The sequence below is a fragment of the Haliotis rubra genome, unplaced genomic scaffold (genome assembly GCF_003918875.1).
Source record: "Haliotis rubra isolate DU_JTF1 unplaced genomic scaffold, ASM391887v1 Scf441, whole genome shotgun sequence".
NCBI lineage: Eukaryota > Metazoa > Mollusca > Gastropoda > Lepetellida > Haliotidae > Haliotis > Haliotis rubra.
Window position 1 is genome coordinate 231,791 of NW_025767126.1, and position 20,904 is coordinate 252,694.

Genomic DNA, 20,904 nt, shown 5'->3' on the forward strand with positions numbered 1-20,904 from the left:
CCCATTTCTGGTGTCACCTCACCTCTGGAATATTGCTAAAAGCGGTGTAAAACCAAACTCAGTCAGTCAGTCAGTCTTTCTAAGGGGTTATACATAAGAAGCGATACCACTAGTAGGCCCTATGACCTCAACAGCCAGTGTAAGCAGGTAATGTGAGAATACAACAATCCTTGGAAAAGTCATCAAGAAACAAACATTAAAATTGATTTAAACATGACATTTTATTCACTCAAAACATTTAACAAACATTCACTCAAAATCCTTTCTCTAACAGAAACGCTGCTACTTCATCCTGAAGAAGCCCCTTCACCGGATAAATCTCCCAACCTCATGCACCTGAACTGCAACTTTCTTTCCCGACACTTTTTCCAGATGCTGTCGAATGTCAGATTCAAAGGCCTGCAAAGAAATACAGATAATGTTGAATGTGGCTCCAAACACAAAACACATAATAATTATATGACAGAAAAGCCCAAAGACCCTGGACAACATTTTCAACTTTGGTTAAGTTCATGAGCATAATTATGGCGTTGATAAAAGAACATTACTGTGAATAAGGGAGTTAAACTGACCACCGGATCCATGCACATGTAAGGGACACAACTCTGCAGATATTATGAGTGAGTGAGTTTAGTTTTAAGCCGCTTTTAGCAATATTCCAGCAATATCACGACAAGGGACACCAGAAATGGGTTTCACACATTGTACCCATGTGGGGAATCAAACCCGGGTCTTTGGTGTGACGAGCGGACGCTTTAACCATTAGGCTACCCCACCGCCTCTCAATCTGAATAAACGTTCTGCATTGAAATATACATATTTAACATGACATGGCAACTTTGCGTTACAGACAGTTATCGCCAATATTAGGTGTCTTTGTGTGGTTTTCCTGATTGAATTCATTGCATCATAAATATTTGACACTTCTGTCAGTTACATCACCTGTTTGTATATCAAAAGTGATGATAACTGGAGTGAATCCATGTGGGGAATCTCAATCACCATGGAGTCCCGCATGTGTTGCTGGGGACCTGTTCTAACCACAATTACCATGGGGCCCCACACAGGTTGCTGGGGACCTATTCTAACCACAATTACCATGGGGCCCCACACGGGTTGCCGGGGGTCTATTCTAACCACAATCACCATGGGGCCCGTCATGGGTTGCTGGAAACCTATTCTAACCACAATTACCATGGAGCCCCTCATGGGTTGCTGGAAACCTATTCTAACCACAATTACCATGGGGCCCCACACGGGTTGCTGGAAACCTATTCTAACCATAATCACAATGGGGACCCACACGGGTTGCTGTATAACTATTCCAACCACAATCACCATGGGGCCCGTCATGGGTTGCTGGGGGCATATTCTAACCAAAGAGGCCCTAGTGACGTACATACCCAGATATCCCCCTCCACCTTCCTGATCATCACCATGTGCCTGTTGCCAGCATGAGTGGTCTGCATGTACAGTGGCAGCATGTGGTTCTTGGTCCGCTTCACAAAATACTTCATGGGTGATTGATTTTCTGGAAAATACAAAATCACCTGTACTTGCACTCAAACATGTTTTATTGGAAAAGATCTCACATGCTACTTGAGAAAGAGCTTAAGTTGCCAATATTTCAGTAAATTCTATACGGAGTGTTAACTTTATAAGGAAGGGAAGCTCTCAGGTATGCAAAGAAAAGTCATCGTCAAATTCACTGAAATAAAGAAGCAAGGAGTGAGTGAGTATTTTTATGCTCCTTCTAGCAATATTTCAGTAAAACACCAGAAATGACCTTCACACACTGTACCATAGTGGGGTCTTGTGTTGAGTGAAAACTTTAACCTTTTGTCTTCACCCCTTGAAGAAAGAAATCACGGTTCATTTTATACATAGAATCTTTTTTTTTCTGAAGATGGCTTTTGGCTCTGCACTGTAAACAGATGGGGTGAATCTCAGATTCTTGTTAAACCCAATAATAGCAGAGCTCAACAAGACAAAGGGAGGTAAGGCTAAGGGAGGCAACCCTGCGCAGTTTGTACTGTGAGTGGCACATATTATCACTGGGCTATCAGTGTCTGCAGCATGGACAGACAATGCTAAACTGATGGTATGCAAGTACCTACCAGCTGGGGGTACCCATCCTGATGGAGTCGGGTAGGATTCATGTACTGGTGGATCAGGGACTGTCTCTCTGGGCAACAGTGTCTCAACAAACTTGAACTCTTCTGTAGAAACCTCATAGGCTGGGTGGCTCTTTTCTTTCTGGGCCTGGTTATCCTGCAATAAACAAAAAATAGAATTTGTAATTTCAAGAACATCACTGACATAACCAGAAAGATCATGAACAAAGCCAAATACATCATAATCATACAGAGCTACAGATAACTTTTTGGGTCATTGAGTTATGTACTCGCTTCTGTTCAACTCAATTGGGTATCCTAATTTTTCACCATTTTGAGTAACCTTACTAATCACCAATGATACTTAAATATCAACCCTGCATGCTTCTCTGAAATGCTTGTCTATTACTGTTTTTCATCAAGTGTCCTTATGCCATCCTATATCCTCTTAGTAGTTGATCCATATGTCATGATTGTTTTATTATTACACCAAATGATACTCAAATACTACCATGTATGCTTCACTGAAAAGCGTGTCTTACTACTTCACCAAATGATACTTAAATATCACCCTGCATGCTTCATTGAGATGTTTGTCTACTACTGTATTTCGTCAAATGTCATTATACCATCCTGTATGCTCCACTGGAATGAATAAAAATTAAAAAAAAAAAAAAAAAAAAAAAACATAAAAATTAAAAAACCAAATAAATTGTACTCACCTCACTCATGCTCGATTGGGTATTTTGCCATTTTCCACTAATTTAAAAAATATAATAAAGTTTAGATGTCAGTGTTTGTTATTTATATTTGATCTGTAATATGAGAAACTATAAGAAAGACTGCAAGTTGCCAAGTTCATGTCCTGAAATAGAATCTCTCAATATACCACAGTTATTTTATTTATCCACCGGTACGCAAGCTAAGATTTGACATTTTTGTGTGTACACATGTTAGATCACGTTTAGTGAGTATTTCCAAAAATTCATGCATACTTGTACGCAACAGACTTAATAGGAATTGCGTTTTCACATAAATATTTGCGTAATTTACGCAGATACGCAGCTTATCTGTACCTCTGATCATAGCCAAACATCATAAATATAGTGAGAGACATAATCAACAGAATGAACACTGACAAGTGACCAATGTAAGAGATCATCACGATGAGTTGTGGTGCTACATTCTTTCAGTGCTTGAATCTTTTCCCCTACATTTTGCTTTCCAAGGGATTCAGTTCTCAAAGGATTATCATGATTATAGAACCAGCTTATGAAGTAGTCTAATCGTATCATGAGATAACTTTTGAAGTGATGGATCAACAAGGCCATCTGTAACGATCTGGGCCAGAATTATCAAAATTGTGTAGATCACTGTCAATCACTGGATTGTCTGGTCCCAACCCAATCTACAGACTGACGTCATAGAGCTGGAATATTGCATCGTTAAGCAATAAAAGATTTCAAAAAATTAAAATTCAACAAGGCAGCAATACATATATTAAACCAAGCATTATAAAACAATATTAGTTTCAAATTTTTTCCTGTTTTACATATTAGACAGGGGCGGTTGGGTAGCCTAGTGGTTAAAGCTTTTGGCCTAGGCCAGATTCTCCCCGGGGAAAGTTTAGACGTGGGGAAGAAATGGCCTGCTACACCCGGTGCCATTCCCCACATGGGTACAATGTAGTGTTGGGAATTGGTTTATTTCTCATAATTGATGATTGGTTCATAACAACCGATCAATTATCGAAAATAATTGGTTAGCGTTATTTATCATTTTCTGTTTATGATTGGATAAATTCAATCATGACTTGGGAACGAGCTTGTAGTGCTTATGAAATATAACAGACAAAACCATCCTTGTGCAAAATATTGTTAATGCAAACAAGTGTTCCAAAATTGTTTGTGTTCGATTATGAGAAACCTGATCAATTGCTTGGTCGTTTAGTCATTGCGACGAATCTTCGATTATTTCAATTAATCGGACCACCACTAGTACAATGTGTGAGCGCATTTCTTGTGTCCCCGGCGTAATATTACTGGAATATTGCTACAAGTGGGCGTAAAACTAAACTCACTCACTCACATATTAAACAGGACTCTGTTTTTTGACTACTATGTGATTACCTCCCTTACATACTGAATTTGACCCTTTTCAGGTCTAAATTTGACAAATGTAGTGTAAACCATGGTTCTAAAAACTATACTTTCTAATTCATCATGTTCATCGTTTTCAATTATCAAAGACTTTTCAGAAAAATATTTTAAATATAAAAAACATAAGTTATTCAGAATATTACAAATGCCTAGACAGGTTTATAAGACCAATATAATGCTAAAAACCTGCATATATCATTCTCTTATATGCATTTACAACTGTTTTGCCTCAATCATGGCTACCTCCTGTACTTTACCAAATTCATACAATATTTTGAAACCCCACAGAATAAACATGATAGGATATTCAGGTCAAGGGTCACCCTTTAATTAAAAAGACAAATTGTCTGTTATGGATTTAGGGACTTCATAATGAATACAACTGAAGAACCAACAACAAAAGGAGTAGAATGCATATACCCAAAATAACTTGCAACAGACAACTGTGCACAAAATCAGACATGCATGAATTTCCTATATAATTATCCCATAAACACCCATGTCCCAACAGACTTGTTAAGGAACTACTACAAATATGCATGGGCAGCACTGAATGATGTCACACTATTTCAGAGTGACATCAGGTAGACTATAACTGTCACAGTTCATCATGGTTCATACAGAAAGAGATTACTGATAACTTTAGTAATTGGGCAGGGTGCAGGCTAAAAAGCGGAACCACAGCAAAAGCGGCACCTGGCGAAAACGGCACCATTTGGACATAACGGAACCTCGACTTGGCGGCGGCTACAAATCTTATGGCAGCACGGCACAAACTAAAAATCTTATGGGGGAAAACTAGTTTGTTATAAGATAATCGGATTGCAGATAATAAATACATCTACTATTATGTCGAACTATCAAAATTTTAGAACAAGGATGTATTTTTATATTCAAGGATGCGATGTGAAAACTACTTTTATCACGATAGCGGTAGCATTGAATAACTCATTACAACAGTTCATTTCTAAAAGTAACCGCTTACAGTAATTATCAAATCAAGCGATATATTCAATGTAAGGCAAGTGATTGGAAGTGGACATCCCATAGCTGACAATCGGATTGCAGAATGTTTGATAGTAATTACATCTACTGTGCCGACAGTGATTGGAAAGGGCATCCCAATTTAGCGTGAAAACATAGCAACCTTTGATGTTTTAATGTTTAACATCTGTGACATCAGCCACTGGAGTTGTGACACATGAACATTGAGTAAAATTGGGTGGTTTAAAGTTAATATAAAAATATAGTTTCCCTACTTTGTTACTGTAAAGTGCAGAAAAATATTGTGATAAGTTAGTTACCATAATTTTTTTTGGTTTGATTTTGACTTAAGTTTGTCGGATACAAACATCTGACATAAATATGCACGGATTTTGAGAATGACTCATATGTTGATATAATCTTGCTGATGTTATAATGAAATGAAATCAAACATGAGTCAACGTCATACTTTGTTTTATATATGGTGCCGTTTTAGCCCAGAAATCAGTAGCCGTTTTCGCCAATATGGTGCCGTTTTCGCCACAAATTTGGTGCCGTTCTGCTGTGGTGCCGTTTTAGCTATAACTCCAATTGGGCAGCATGGCCGCCATGGAATATTATCTTGTCACACTACTCCAGAGTGACATCACGTAGATCTCTTTAACAGTAACATGTATTAATGATAACTTTTGTAACTCAAGATGTTTATAAGCAGTGAATAAGCACGAATGTTTAGATGAGCTGTAAATGTCATTACTGGTGTTACGGAGTGTTTAACTTTAACGCCCGTAAAATGAACGTTTGAACTCTTCGGGTAACGTTGATGGTTCCAAAAGCATTTTATTGGATGTAATAATCTAACACCAGCAAATCTAAAACACAGATTGTTTAGCTACAACACGTACTACATGTTAGTATGCTACTGATTGAGGTGAAAAATGTCATCATCCCGCGTGCGTTTTGAACGAAAATAGGACAACATCACTTAATGACAGTAACAAGAAACTGCGGAGGCGTATTCAAAAGCCAAAATCATACCTGGATACCCGAAGCACTGTAATATCGACTACTCGTATTCAATGCAATACTCTTCAATCTACCCATGAGTATTTGAAATCGGCACCAAGTGGGTACAGCAGCCATGGCCATTGTTGCCCCGGAAGTAATTCCGGCTGTCGACTCGCTATGTAAAAAGTATAACTTGGGTGCGGAAGAAGACATTTCAAGGGATCACATAAATACGCAAAAGGCATGTCACATATATGAGGATTAGATTAGGCAAAATGATTGATAAATATTTTAATTTATCAGTTCTGATACCGAGCTTTTCTCATGTGGTAAAGTTATAAAATGTAAAAAGAAAATATATCATTCAGAATGATCAAGATGTCTATACCTTATTATTAGGGGTGGGTATTGCAGAGGGGTAATTTTCATATAGCGATATATTGCAATGCGAAAGCATGTATTGCGATATGTATTACAATATATTGCATGAAGTATTTTTAAGCAAAAACTACTTATAATCGAGGTAATGCTTGATTTATAGAGCCAAATACACAGCAAAATCACTATGCTTGATTAAGCTTAAATAACAACTTTTATTCATGATTAAAAATAAAAATGTGAATAATATTTGGGCAACAAATGAAGATGGAAATATCCGAAGATTCCCGAGTGTTACGAAGTTTTCCGAGTGCAAGTCAAAATACCGGTTTTCGATCAGCGTATCGCAATACGTATCGTTTTCATATCTGAACCGGTAAATACCGGTAAACCGGTTATATTGCGCAGCCCTACGTATTATACTGAATTCGTCGGAGCTGATAGCAATAAATTGGGGTAATAATTTCCGATAAATGTTTATATTTTCATGACTGCTGTTATATTTCATACACATTTCATCTTGAATGTATTTCTTAAACAAACGTCACAACATAAAAAAATAAGTGGTAATGCATGTAGGACGCTTTATTCAAATGTCAGCCATTTTCGATTGTACATAGTATTAGATTTGATATGGAAACATGACAAACTGAATAAGCGCGCATATTTTTAACTGGAAGTAAGCAGGCTTGCGTTCCCTTGTCAGATCAGGATCCGACAACTGTGTTCCAAACACCAAGGGTCTTGACAAACAGTTTACTCTGTGGAAGAGGGGTGCTGGCTTGGGACCAACTCCATATAGTCCATCTTCAATGACATTGGTATATCCTTTGAGTTCGACAAATGCAACATTCTCCTTTCATATTCTTTGGGAGTTGTTGATTGGACAAAACAAGAAATTCAGAGTACTGACACCCTTAGGCGAAGAATGGTTTCACCACCTTCGCCCTTCCCCAATCGTAAATTTATAAGTTTCAACGAGAGGGCGTGGTTTGATTAACATTTAGGCTCTTCATGACAGAAATTCAACTGGGTAGAAAATATATCGTGGAACGTTTGATTATTTTGCTATGAATGTTGGACCTAATATGAAATACATCATCACAAAGCCCATCGAGTCGCTAGGCCTTCACATGACAATGTAAAAATCGTAGCATTTGAGAAGAATGCGTCGGATCTTGTCGGAAATGTTCACCTATCACTCGAATAAATAAAGTCGATTAAATAAGGGTTCAAATTTACTCAATGTGGCAATAATCATGTTTCGTAATGATTACAGAGTCTAAAGGAAACCAAATGTGCATCATTGACATGTGTATAAATCATATTTCGTTCCTCATTTCGACACCTTTTTTGTATAAACCGTCATAATTTACGCTAGGAAAAGCGTCTGCTAGGGTTAGCGCATCGTTTACCTTCCCAACATTTTATGGCCTTTGAATGCCCAGGTTCAGACAGGCAAAGATCATCGTTGTCTTGTCACTTGTTCAGTATCTATCACATGGTACTTTGCAATATCCAGATGCCAATCAATCAAATTAATGAAATGAAATATTAAATATGTGACAGATTTCAAGGTCAAGGCCACATTTCCCGGAAGTGCATGTGCTCCTACCAAAACAAGACCGCAACAGTTTGTCTACCATTTGTCACCGTCACGAGCTTCAGTGATGATCTAAGCGTTCAGTTTATAATGTTTTTGAAAGATTAGAAGCAATGGCGTCTGGACAATGCTATGGATGTGGCACAACCTTTGGAATTTTCCGAAAAGAGGTTTGTGTTAGAATCTGGCAGCTGTCTGGAATCTTCCATTCCATTGGCTATTTGGTGTGATTCTGTGATCAGTGTTTGGACGCAATGGGCTTTTCTGGAATGATTGTGTGAAGTCACTTCGGGGCGTGACCGTTTCAAAGTATTTTTACATTCACAATTTAAAGATAATAGGTTAATATTCACTTGTGACAACACAAATATTTGTAGAATTACGCTGGATATAAGCGGACACGGAACATCATTTGGGCAAAAAATGGATCTTGTTACATATCGGTTGCATTCTGCGTAGAATGAAAACAACACATCATATCATCAAAACCTTTAATGCGAAACATTTTAATAAGAGTGCTGTGAAAGAAAATATAAGACATCTCGAGATGTTATCATTTTTTTAAAAATCCAGTTGGTCAATGTTCTTTTATCATATTTATCAGTTAGTGTTCCTCACTCTGATTATTTCTTTTGATGCATGAAAATTATGAAATATATTTAGGAAGCATTTTATAATACCAATGTGTTATAGGTTTTCAGAAGCTTATGAAACATCTGTAATTTTCTTGCCAATAAGGGGCTGTGGGGTAGTCTAGTGGTTAAAGCGCTGGCTCGCCACGCCGAAACCCGGTTCGAATCCCCACATTGGTACAATGAGTGAAGCCCATTTCTGGTGTCCCCGCCATGATATTGCTGGAATATTGCCAAAAGCGGCGTAAAACCAAACTCAGTCAGTCAGTCAATCTTGTCAATTACATGATCAAGCGTAAAATATCTCACTTAAAAAAGAACAGCATATCTTGACATGACAAAAATATTGAAGAAAGACTTCTACATTTCTTGGGTAAACTGTTGGGAATCCCAATCATGATGAAACACAGACCAGTTGTTTATTATTATTCAGATTCTATATGCATGTACTCAGGGTGTTTCCAGGTGAGGCAGTAGACCAAGGTGCAGATATTCAAGTGCTGTGTATCTTGGCCATGCCAGAAACTTATCATTGAGAGCTTGAATGCCTGTTCAACCAGTTACCTTCTTAGTTTTGTGCTCGTGGGTTTTATCAAAGATGTAAACGTGTGAACCCTGCATCATTTTCCTTTCGTCCATCATTAAGCTAACACACGGTGATATGACAGGAATACTGTTAAAGGCAGCATTAAACCCATCCTCAATAATCTCCAGGGTATACTTTCCGATAAATCTCCACTATACCCTGGATGCATCTACGGCTCGAGCCGATTTTATTACCTCCCTTGGTTGGCTCTTTATCCAATCAGGTGTCACGCTGGGAAGTTGAGCGTACCAATCACAACTCACTTTCACTTTTAAATTATCTTACCGATTAAACTTGGCAACACAATAATATATTGTTGCAGAGGTACTCTGAAAGAGGTAGAAGGACTTCTTGCATATATTTTTTAAGGTGTCAGACCTGTCAATTTGTATGTTTTTCCCCAAAATGCGACCGCTATCTTTGTTGACATTGGCAAGCTCGGTTGTAACGGGCGGCTTATCTGATTGGCTACTGTGAGAATGCAGTGCCAGGAAAAGGAGGTAATAAAATCATAGACTGGAACCGTAGATGCATCCAGGGAATAGTGAAGATTTATCGGAACGTATACCCTGGAGATTATCGAGGATGCATTAAACACAACTCACTCATACTCTCAGAGCATACTCGAAGCATACATACAAACAGACAGTGTGTCTGACTGCATGACCATGACAGAATATGTATGCTTCAAAATGTTTCATTCTTGTGAAGAAAATGAAGAAATCCCAACTGAGACTATCTGTTCAATGCTAACAGTAACAGTTAGTAACTTTCAATAGCAGCTTATTAGTCAGTGTGCTGGATTTCAGTGTGTTTCATCTTACTGTAGAGGAAAAGCCCGACGTGAAGTACGGTTCAGTGTTTAATACTTTGCTTTAGCTCATAAGCACAGTTTGGTGCTGACAAGCGTAGAAACTTAATCGTGGACAACTGTCATTCAGATCCACAATCATAGATTTCAGGCATCCTAAGGGAAGCAACTCTGCACATAGAATTGTAACACCTCTGACGACTGTTGAAGAAGAGCCTATGAAGATGCTTCAGCATCTGTCATGCCTATTTAACACATTTTTATGACTTTTATTATTATTCAACCTAAAGTTGAAGTATCCAACAGGGCTCCAGATAAGGGCCGTATCGGCGTTTGTACGGATATAAAATATGCAAAATACGGTAGGAAATAATTTAGAAAACAAAGCAGATACGCACCACAGCAATGGTGTACGGTCTTAGAATCATTTACAGACATATTTATCTGAAAAAGTACTGTTTTATTGTTTACTGACCTGTTTACACAAGAGTAGCAATATTGTGGTGCATATATGAAACAAACACAAGATTACTGATACACCATTAAATTCCATTCAGTACTCTAAATGTACTCTTAAGTTTTTCCAGAACTCCTATATTGAAAAAATAAGGAGTACTCCTGATGTTGAAAAATTATCTGGAGCCCTGAGTCAGTAACTATATCATGTTACCATAGTTACAGTCTGATGTAATAGAATCATCTGCAATAGTTTTAGTTTTATTGATTGGACATAAGAAACATTTATGTTCATATTGTTGTCAACATCGTCTTCAATCATACGATGTTTTATTGCAGCATGGCTGTAAAAACTGTGGATTTGCCTTCTGTAGCAGATGTTTACCGAAATCGATTGAGGTACCAAAGCTGAACAATGTCAAGCATCATGTGTGTAACAGGTGTCATGAGATTCTGACAGGGTAAGATAACAATTCTTTGGAAATGCTTGAATGCAGTTCTGCACAAAAAGAACTAACTAAATGTAGTCACAAGTCTAGGGGAGATAACTCTCATTTGTTTTAATGCTTTTCAAGTGTGCTGTTTTTGTAATCGTCCATTATCATGCACGACTGATTTGAAGCTGTATATATACCACTGATATGTTGTATTGCTGAGCTGAGGGCCTCTTTGACAAAAAGGGTTATTACGTTAATAAAGTTATCATATAGCGAAGTGCTGTATGTTTTATTAAATGGGGATATTTGATATGAAACTTTTGCAGTAGTTTAAACTAGTTATTGCATCTTCAGGAATAGTTGAAAACATAATGCATAAAAAACAGTGATAAAAGTAAAAGAACCAGTTATCTTCCTATAAGTAGTATATATTTATACTGTGAGTAACCACCTATGCTTGGAAATATCAAAATCTTACAAAGTTTAGGACTCACACTCTACCGGGACCTACTGTCTATCAAGGAAATGGAAGTTGATGACGGTCAACTTCCGGTGGAGCATAGACAGGGCTTACACCCTGTGAAGTCCAGTGATTCATATTCAATCCAGGCAGGATAATCATGATAATAGTGAACTTTCTTTTTTATTGAATTTGACAGTAAAGTGGTGACAGGTTATTGTTGTGATACTGTCAGTGGTGTCAAAACAGGCCCAGAAATATACTGAATACAACAAATAATGCATCAACTGCTTACTTGTTATCCAGGGTTCGTTTACCAAATATTTGTGATGTGTATCACATTTGCTGTATAGAAGTTTCGTTGAAGCTCTGATCTGCATGTGTATGTTATTTCAGTACTACCACCCCCCAGACAGGAGATCCCAGCAACAACAGGTCGATGAGCTGCTGAATGAGATCGCTGATGAGGTGACCATCGATGATAAGTGCAACCCTGCCAAGGACGTGGAAGAGAGGCTGGTGAGGTTCAAGAATGATCCACCAAGGAAGGGAGGAGGTGAGAGTTTAGTGTCCCCCAGTGTTTCCCAATACTTTCATTTGCTAGTTGGACATCAGGGCCTACTGCTGCCTACAGGCTTTAAAATCGACAGGCCCTGAATGAAATCTGCAGGCCTATTTTGTTAAAGTCAAACCAATACACACAGTTTCACCCTGTTTCTATAAAATCAATTAGCGAAGCCAATGGCACAGTTTTTATTTGTTAAAGACTGGTATTGACATTCCTACGTGCAAAGACGTGAAATACCAGGAAGTGAAACTGCAAGTATTGTAACATGATGGATCATGGATTCCTGAACGCTGATAAAGAAAAAAACATGGGAAAGATTGCAGTTGAAGAAAAAGACAGATAATATACTGAAGGCCACAAGGGCCTGCTAATATTTGGAACTGCCGGCCCGATACAATAACAACCGGCGCTGGCCCTCTGGTCCGGCGATTATTTCAAACGCTGGTGTCCCCGTGTTGGTAGTTTAGAGAACCTGCAGAACCTGTACTTGTCATAAGAGCCAATAGTGAGTGAGTGAATTTAGTTTTACACCACTTTTAGCAATATTCCAGCGATATCACAGCAGGGGACACCAGAAATGGGTTTCACACATTGTACCCATGTGTGGAATCAAACCCGGGTCTTCGGTGTGATGAGCGAATGCTTTAACCACTAGGCTACCCCACCGTCCCGTAAGAGCCAAGAAAGGGTATTGGATGGTAAGGCTGGCTGCTTTGGTTGATGTGCTTCATCATGTCCCGATTGTATTGACAGATGCTTGGTATGTCAATCATTGGATTCTCTGGTCCACACTGACTAAATACAGGCTGCCATTATCTTGCAGGAATATTGCTGAATGCAGCATTAACAAATACAAAATGAACAAAAATTCATCTAATACGGTTTTAGGTTCAGTTGAAAGTCTGTGATACTGTAAACCGGAAATATTCTGCGCCTAGAAAATTTTGCGTCAGTGTACCCCCAGCCTGTTCTGCGATGTATTATTTTGGGGAGAGTAGTAGGCTTTTCAAAAACAACATTGTTAACTAAAACTACATTGCTTCTTACATCAAAGGGATACAGGCTTCAGGGATACAGGGGCGATCCACAAAGCGTTTGTAACGTTACGACCTGTCGTAACTCTATAGTTTATCATAGGCTTACGAATGTCGTCAACGTTTTGTTGATCGGGACCCAGGATGACAGTTTTCTTATTACCCCTTTGATCTCAGCAGTATCAACTCAGTGTCAGTGGGCATGTAACTATAAACAGCAGAATGGTCAGTCTCTCACAAGAACAAAATGTGGAGGTTTGTAACTGTACAGAAGCGTGGGGACATAGGCCTACCAGATCCTTCGAAGGCCTCGACACCCGAGAAGGCTAAGAGGATGGCTGCTGTTAACCAGACCATTGAACAAACTTTAAATAGCGGTAGCCATGACACAACCATTACTAAACGTGGTGTCAAGCGAAAACGAGAAAATAACAATTTCTCTCCAGCCACAAGAGCCAAGATCGCCAAGTATGCGATTGACAATGGCAATACCAGGGCCGCCAGGCACTTCAGTTCTGTTCTTAAAACAAACATTGGCGAAAGCTCCGTCAGATTCATGAAGAAGGCCTACCTTGCTAAGAGGAAAGAAGACAAGACTGCTGATATAGATGAACTAGTACCCAAACAATGCAGCCATACCCTCATGTTGGGAGAATTAGACAAAGTTGTGAAAGAACATGTGACTGCCATTCGTGACAATGGGGGGATTGTCAATTACAATATTGTTTTGGCTACTGCTAAGGGTATAGTTTCTTTTGAAAATAGGTCACGTCTTGCTGAAAATGCAGGGCCCATTTCTTTATCTAAAACATGGGCGGTAATTTGTAGTGATTTGTATGATTTACTGACACATGCATGTACAGAAGTAGATTAATGCTGTCATCCATTGTTGTTATTTAATACTTGATCAACTCAGCTTTGGTCATTGAACTCATAATTTCACTGAGAATTGGCTTGTTACAGCCATGAAGTTACAAATCAACTCCAGGGGTGGAAATAACCCATTGCCCGACGTACCAGTCCAGTGGGTCTTTCTGTCGGTAAATTTGTATATCACGCTGTGCCGATGTCCAGTTGACTTCCCAATCTTAATTATGTTCCTTTTGTTTAAAATCAACAAGAAAATCGTCTGGTATAGTGGAAAAATTACCAGGGCATGTGATTTTAGATGTGACACTGTACCCGAGTACACTAGCAATTTTAAAGTTATTTCCACCCCTGAACTCTTTCACATGTTAGACACTTGAGTTTTTGTAAGGTAGCTATTCATAAGGCCTCAATGCAGTGGGTAGCCTAGTGGTTAAAACATTTGTCACCCCAAAGACATTTATTCAATTCCCCACATGGGTAAAATGTGTGAAAACTATCTCTGGTGTCCCTTGCTGTGATATCGTTGGAATATTGCTGAAATTGTGTATAACCTTACTCTCTCATAAGGCTACTACCCCCATGCTGTTTTGAGTGGCTTCCCCTACACTGTAACAATACAGACTGTGTCTCAGGCTTCTCAGCAGCTCTGTATGTATTTGTATTTTCTGTTTGAAATATGTTTCTTTTCCTTTTGTATAATGCCTGTGTCATCCAACAATATTCGTTCAACAGACAGGAAGTCGTCTGCCAGCAACAACCTGAACTCGGATACTTCTGGCCCCCACAAGCCGTACACAAAGAACATCCGAACTGCCACTGGTGGACGATCAAGTCGGGAGCTCAATCTGGATGATGTCAACAATATGATCTCTGCCATGGCAAAGGAGATGGAGTTAGATGCTCAGAAAGCTGTGGACGATCTGCAGAAGGACAAGGAGATCATGGAGAGACTGAACGAACTGAAGAAAAAGAGAAATACGAAAGGTACGTTGTGGTTGGTTACTTTACTGGTTACTTTAGTGACATTTTTGTTATCCTTTTCATCAGTTTGTGAACAGATATACTATAATGACCTTGACATTGGTTTAACCCCTAAGGTATACTCAGGTTAGAATATGTCACCTGCACCTTATGCTTGTGGTAAGCAGTGACTAGATTTTATCAGGTAATAATAATTGGGTATGTTTTTTAGTGTAAAACAATTGTCAGAGAATAGGATAAATGAAATTTTCATCATAAAAACTGTAAAAATCTACAGTTTAGATTTAATGATTATGGGATAATGTCGTTAAAATTACACTGGAGTGGTGGGGTAGCATAGTGGTTAAGGCGTGGACTCGTCACACCGAAGACCTGGGTTCGATTCCCTACTTGGGTACAATGTTTGAAGCCCATTTCTGGTGTCCTCTGCTGTGATATTGCTGGAATATTGCTAATAGCAGCATAAAACTAAACTTACTCTCTCACACACGAAAATTATACTGACTACTGATGTGTGACAATTCCCCATCAGGACCCTCAGTAAGGCTGTGCTGACTGTCAGACATTGGCTCCCAATGGCATGGATAGTTTCTAATGCTTTTAAAACATCAGTTTTCCTTGGCCAGACTAACTTGTTTACTCAGGAATACAGCATGATATTAAATATACAGTGTTAAATTATATACACTAATAACCCACTCACGACCTTCATTGTGCAGGTGAGAACTCGGAGGAGGACAACGAGCAGTATGATGACAGTGATGACGAAGAGTTTGTAGCCAAGAAGATCATCAAACAGGTAGGCACTTATCTCCAGGTTCATCATCAAACAGGTAGGCACTTATCTCCAGGTTCATCATCAAACAGATAGGCACTTATCTCCAGGTTCATCATCAAACAGGTAGGCACTTATCTCCAGGTTCATCATCAAACAGGTAGGCACTAATCTCCAGGTTCATCATCAAACAGGTAGGCACTTATCTCCAGGTTCATCATCAAACAGGTAGGCACTTATCCCCAGGTTCATCATCAAACAGGTAGGCACTTATCTCCAGGTTCATCATCAAACAGGTAGGCTCTTATCTCCAGGTTCATGTATACTCTTGTTAAGTTGACTCGGAGATATCTTTTTGAATATGATTTACTCCAAATCTAGAAAACTGGAACAAAAAGAGTTTTACCCATTCAATCTTAATGAAAAGTCAATGATGAGATCACCCCATCAAGCTCATGTCACTTTCTTCAGAGAACTAAATGTGCTATGTCTTATTTTTTGTCTTGCCACATACCAGTCATCCTTGAACCATGTGAGTGAGTGAGTTTAGTTTTACGCCACACTCAGTAATATTCAAGCTATATGGCGGCCGTCTGTAAATAATCGAGTCTGGACCTGACAATCCAGTGATCAACAGCATGAGCATCGCCTTGAACCAAAAACAGGGTCGGTGGAGTTGAAGTGGTTAAGGTGTTCACTGATCACACTGAGGATCCAGCTTCTATTCCCAGATGGGTTTGAAGCCTATTTCTGGTGTCTTGAGATAACTCATTTTTCTTTATAGGAATAGGCTGATTGGGGTAGCCTAGTGGTTAAAGTGTCCCCTCGTCACACCAAAGACCCGGGTTCGATTCCCCACATGGGTACAATGTATGAAGCCCATTTCTGGTGTCCCACACCTTGATATTGCTGGAATATTGCTAAAAGTGGCGTAAAACCAAACTCACTCACTCACTCTTGATGGAATATTGCTAAAAGCGGCGTAAAACCAAACTCATCCACTCACTTTTGATAGAATATTGCTAAAAGCGGCGTAAAACCAAACTCATCCACTCATTTTTGATAGAATATTGCTAAAAGTGGCGTAAAACCAAACTCACTCACTCACTCTTGATGGAATATTGCTAAAAGCGTCGTAAAACCAAACTCATCCACTCACTTTTGATAGAATATTACGAAAAGCGACATAAAACCATACTCACACACTGAACCAAGAATAAATTATCATTGGGACAAAAAAATAAGGGTACTTTAACTGAGTTTGTGTTTTGGTTGTTTTTGTTTTGTTTTTAACGTGAGACAGTTCATATGGACATTTTAATCAGTATTTAGACTGGATACAACCGGCTTGCTACATGTGAAGAACGAGAATGCCGCACATTCACCCATGGCAAGCAAGATCGTTTTAGGTTTCATGAAAAAAGATACTGTTGGAAAGGCGACCGATCGACTCAGGTTGAATATGTTATACAATTTGGTTACGCGTTGGTAACACCTTTAGTACAATGTATACGTGTTTTCAAACTGCAAATGCGTCATTACAGTGTAGAACTGACCACATAGCCAGCTGACGGGCAAGCAACAGGTGGATTAAAACAGTAGCCTGCGCGATCGAGACACAAGAACCACACCTATACCTGCACCGTGAAATAGTCTAATAAGGTCTAACGACGCCATTCGTTTATCGCTTGGGCACCAATGACGTCATTTCTAAGGGACATAAGCCATGGTGTGTTTATTGTGGACATAAAACTCGGTAAATGTTGAAAATATGAATTGAAATAACATAAAATAATAAATTAGTTACTTCTGATATATGTGGACGGGTTTGGATATAAAACTACTTGATAAACATTTTTCATGATGAAAAAGTGCAAGACAAAAGGTTTATTTTAGCGTGTACACTTGCCCTTTAAGGTGTTCACTGATCACACTGAAGATCCATCTTCTATTCCCAGATGGGTTTGAAGCCTATTTCTGGTGTCTTGATGGAATAGGGGCGGTGGGGTAGCCTAGTGGTTAAAGCGTCCCCTCGTCACACCAAAGACCCGGGTTCGATTCCCCACATGGGTACAATGTATGAAGCCCATTTCTGGTGTCCCCGCGCCTGGATATTGCTGGAATATTGCTAATAGCTATGTGGAAAAGACCAAACTCACTCACTCACTCTTGATGGAATATTGCTAAAAGCGGCGTAAAACCAAACTCACTCACTCACTCACTCTTGATGGAATATTCTGGCGTAAAACCATACTCACTCACTAAACCAAGAATAAATTAGCATTGGAACAAAAAAATAAGAGTACTTTAACTGAGTTTGTGTTTTGGTTGTTTTGTTTTGTTTTTATCGTGAAACCAAACTGGTGGGTCTGTATGACATGTGGAAAGAGTGGGTATGGGGTCTGTATGACATGTGGAAAGAGTGGGGTATGGGGTCTGTATGACATGTGGAAAAGAGTGGGGATTAACTAGGGGTCTGTATGACATGTGGAAAGGGGTTGGAACTGTGGGATGGGTCAGTGTAATGACATATGGTAGAGTGGGACTGGTGACATCTGTATGACATGTGGAAAGAGTGAACACTGGAGTGGGATCTGTATGACATGTGGAAAGAGTGGGGTGGGAGTCTGTATGACATGTGGAAAGAATGTGGGGGAGTCTGTATGACATGTGGATGTGGGGTCTGAACATGAGGGGGGGTAGGGTCTGTATGACATGTGGAAAGAGATGGGTGGGGACTGGGAAGGGTCTGTGTGACATGGGGGCGGGTGGTATGAATGTGGAGAGTGTGGGGTCTGTATGACATGTGGAAAGAGTGGGGTATGGTCTGTATGACATGTGGAAAGGGATCTGTATGACATGTGGGATGGGGGTCTGTATGACATGTGGAAAGAGTGAGATGGGATCTGTATGACATGTGGAAAGAATGGGATGGGATCTGTATGACATGTGGAAAGAATGGTGTGGGGTCTGTATGACATGTGGAAAGAGTGGGGTGGGATCTGTATGACATGTGGAAAGAAAGAGTGAGATGGGATCTGTATGACATGTGGAAATATGTCTGTATGACATGTGGAAAGAGTGGGATCTGTATGACATGTGGAAAGAATGTATGACATGTGGAAAGAGTGAATCTGTATGACATGGGGTGGGATCTGTATGACATATGACATGACATGTGTGGAAGGAATGGGGTGGGGTCTGTATGACATGTGGAAAGAATGGGGTGGGGTCTGTATGACATGTGGAAAGAGTGAGATGGGATCTGTATGACATATGGAAAGAGGGGCAGGGTCTGTATAACATGTGGAAAGAGTGGGGTGGGATCTGTATGACATGTGGAAGGAATGGGGTGGGGTCTGTATGACATGTGGAAAGAGTGGAAGGGGATCTGTATGACATTGAAGGAGAGGGGCAGGGTCTGTATGATATATAAGGGTCGAGTTAGATGGGGTCTGTATGGTGTATGTGGGAAGAATGAGCTGGATTCTGTTTGACATATGTGAAGAGATGGTTTTAGTCTGTATGATATGTGTGAAGAAAGGATTTTGGTGGGCATGATATATAAGTGTGAGGTAAGGTCTATATGATGTGTGAAGAAAGGAGTTGGGTGTGCATGATATATAAGTGTGAGGTAAGGTCTATATGATGTGTGAAGAAAGGAGTTGGGTGTGCATGATATATAAGTGTTAGGTAAGGTCTGTATGATGTGTGAAGAAAGGAGTTGGAGTGTGCATGATATATAAGTGTGAGGTAAGGTCTATATGATGTGTGAAGAAAGGAGTTGGGTGTGCATGATATATAAGTGTGAGGTAAGGTCTATATGATGTGTGAAGAAAGAGTCATACTGTTAGTTTGTGTTGGCTTGCAAGTATTGACATATTGCACATTATTTGAGTAGGATATGAAGACTGGTGAAGAAGACGAGTTTGACCCAGACGAATTGCCATATTGCTGTATCTGTACCAACGATGCCACCATTAGATGCCTCGGATGTGACTTTGACCTCTACTGTGCTGGATGTTTCAAGTATGCTCATTTCTGTGATGCCTCATTTTGTTGCTTATCGAATTCAAGTAATTCCACAAATCCTAACAAGCATATTGATATTTATTTATGAAATCATTACAAGGTGTCCATGGTCCTCCTCATTGAGGGCTGGCGAGGTAGCCTAGTGGTTAAAGCATTCAAAAGATGTGAAAATATGGTACTCGTCATGCCTGGCTACGGCATTAATGAAGACCCAGGTTCGATTACCCACATGTGTACAATGTGTGAAGCCCATTTCTTGTGTCCCCTGCCATGATGATGGTCGAAAAAAGATAAAAGTTTCGTAAAACCAAACTCAATCACTCACTCACTCCTCCACGGTGTGACAGTGTTTGTTGGGATGAGATAGGCATGCTAGAAATCATTGTGGTAATTGTTTTCGATGTTTGTTTCAGAGAGGGCCATGACAAGCTTGACCTTGTGGATCACGTGACAGTGAAATACACGCCACCAAAGGAAAGTTGAGCTGACAGAATTGGGCCTTGGATCAGAGCATATGACCATATCATTGTTAATGTTCTTAAGTCAAACTGAAGCATGAATATGGCTGTGAAGGTTATTGTCTTGAAACAAACAGTTGCTAGGATGCATATATTGTTTTAGGGACGTATGGCAAAAATATATGTAGCATGTTAAATATTGATTTTTGGTGATGTGTTGTTATTGGAGATCAACATAGGATATATTTTATAAAATGGTGGTAGTTATATCATGAAACAAATGAAACGGTTTGCCAGTGATCTATGTATGGAAAGGACTTTTACAGTTGTAAAATGGGTACCCGGTAGAAGAAAGGCAGACTTGGCGCCAGAGAATGATTGTTAACACTAGCCATGTATACATGGTTTTAAGAGAGTACCAGGAAGGATGAAGTTTGAGAATCAATTTCATTTTCAGATTACCTGATGAGATGTCAGATCGTCATCTCTCAGTTGTAAGATGGGTACCAAGTAGGAGGGAAATTCTGTCAAAATGGCATTACAAAGCACCAAGATCTA

At 39.4% G+C, this 20,904-nt stretch overlaps 2 protein-coding genes across 2 annotated transcripts; one reads left to right on the forward strand and one right to left on the reverse strand.

Moving 5' to 3' along the window:
* Nucleotides 1-202: 202 nt before the first annotated feature.
* LOC124289442 (39S ribosomal protein L49, mitochondrial-like) lies at nucleotides 203-6,437 on the reverse strand. The gene is made up of 4 exons (XM_046726059.1): nucleotides 6,296-6,437; nucleotides 2,118-2,271; nucleotides 1,404-1,531; nucleotides 203-399 (listed from the first exon to the last, which is right to left on the reverse strand). The coding sequence occupies exons 1-4, from the start codon at nucleotides 6,404-6,406 to the stop codon at nucleotides 307-309; spliced, it is 486 nt and encodes a 161-aa protein (XP_046582015.1). The 5' UTR covers nucleotides 6,407-6,437; the 3' UTR covers nucleotides 203-306.
* Nucleotides 6,438-8,226: 1,789 nt separating this feature from the next.
* On the forward strand, nucleotides 8,227-20,371 carry LOC124289434 (abscission/NoCut checkpoint regulator-like). The gene is made up of 7 exons (XM_046726051.1): nucleotides 8,227-8,416; nucleotides 11,071-11,192; nucleotides 11,982-12,184; nucleotides 14,833-15,084; nucleotides 15,801-15,880; nucleotides 19,758-19,885; nucleotides 20,302-20,371. The coding sequence occupies exons 1-7, from the start codon at nucleotides 8,360-8,362 to the stop codon at nucleotides 20,369-20,371; spliced, it is 912 nt and encodes a 303-aa protein (XP_046582007.1). The 5' UTR covers nucleotides 8,227-8,359.
* Nucleotides 20,372-20,904: the final 533 nt, after the last annotated feature.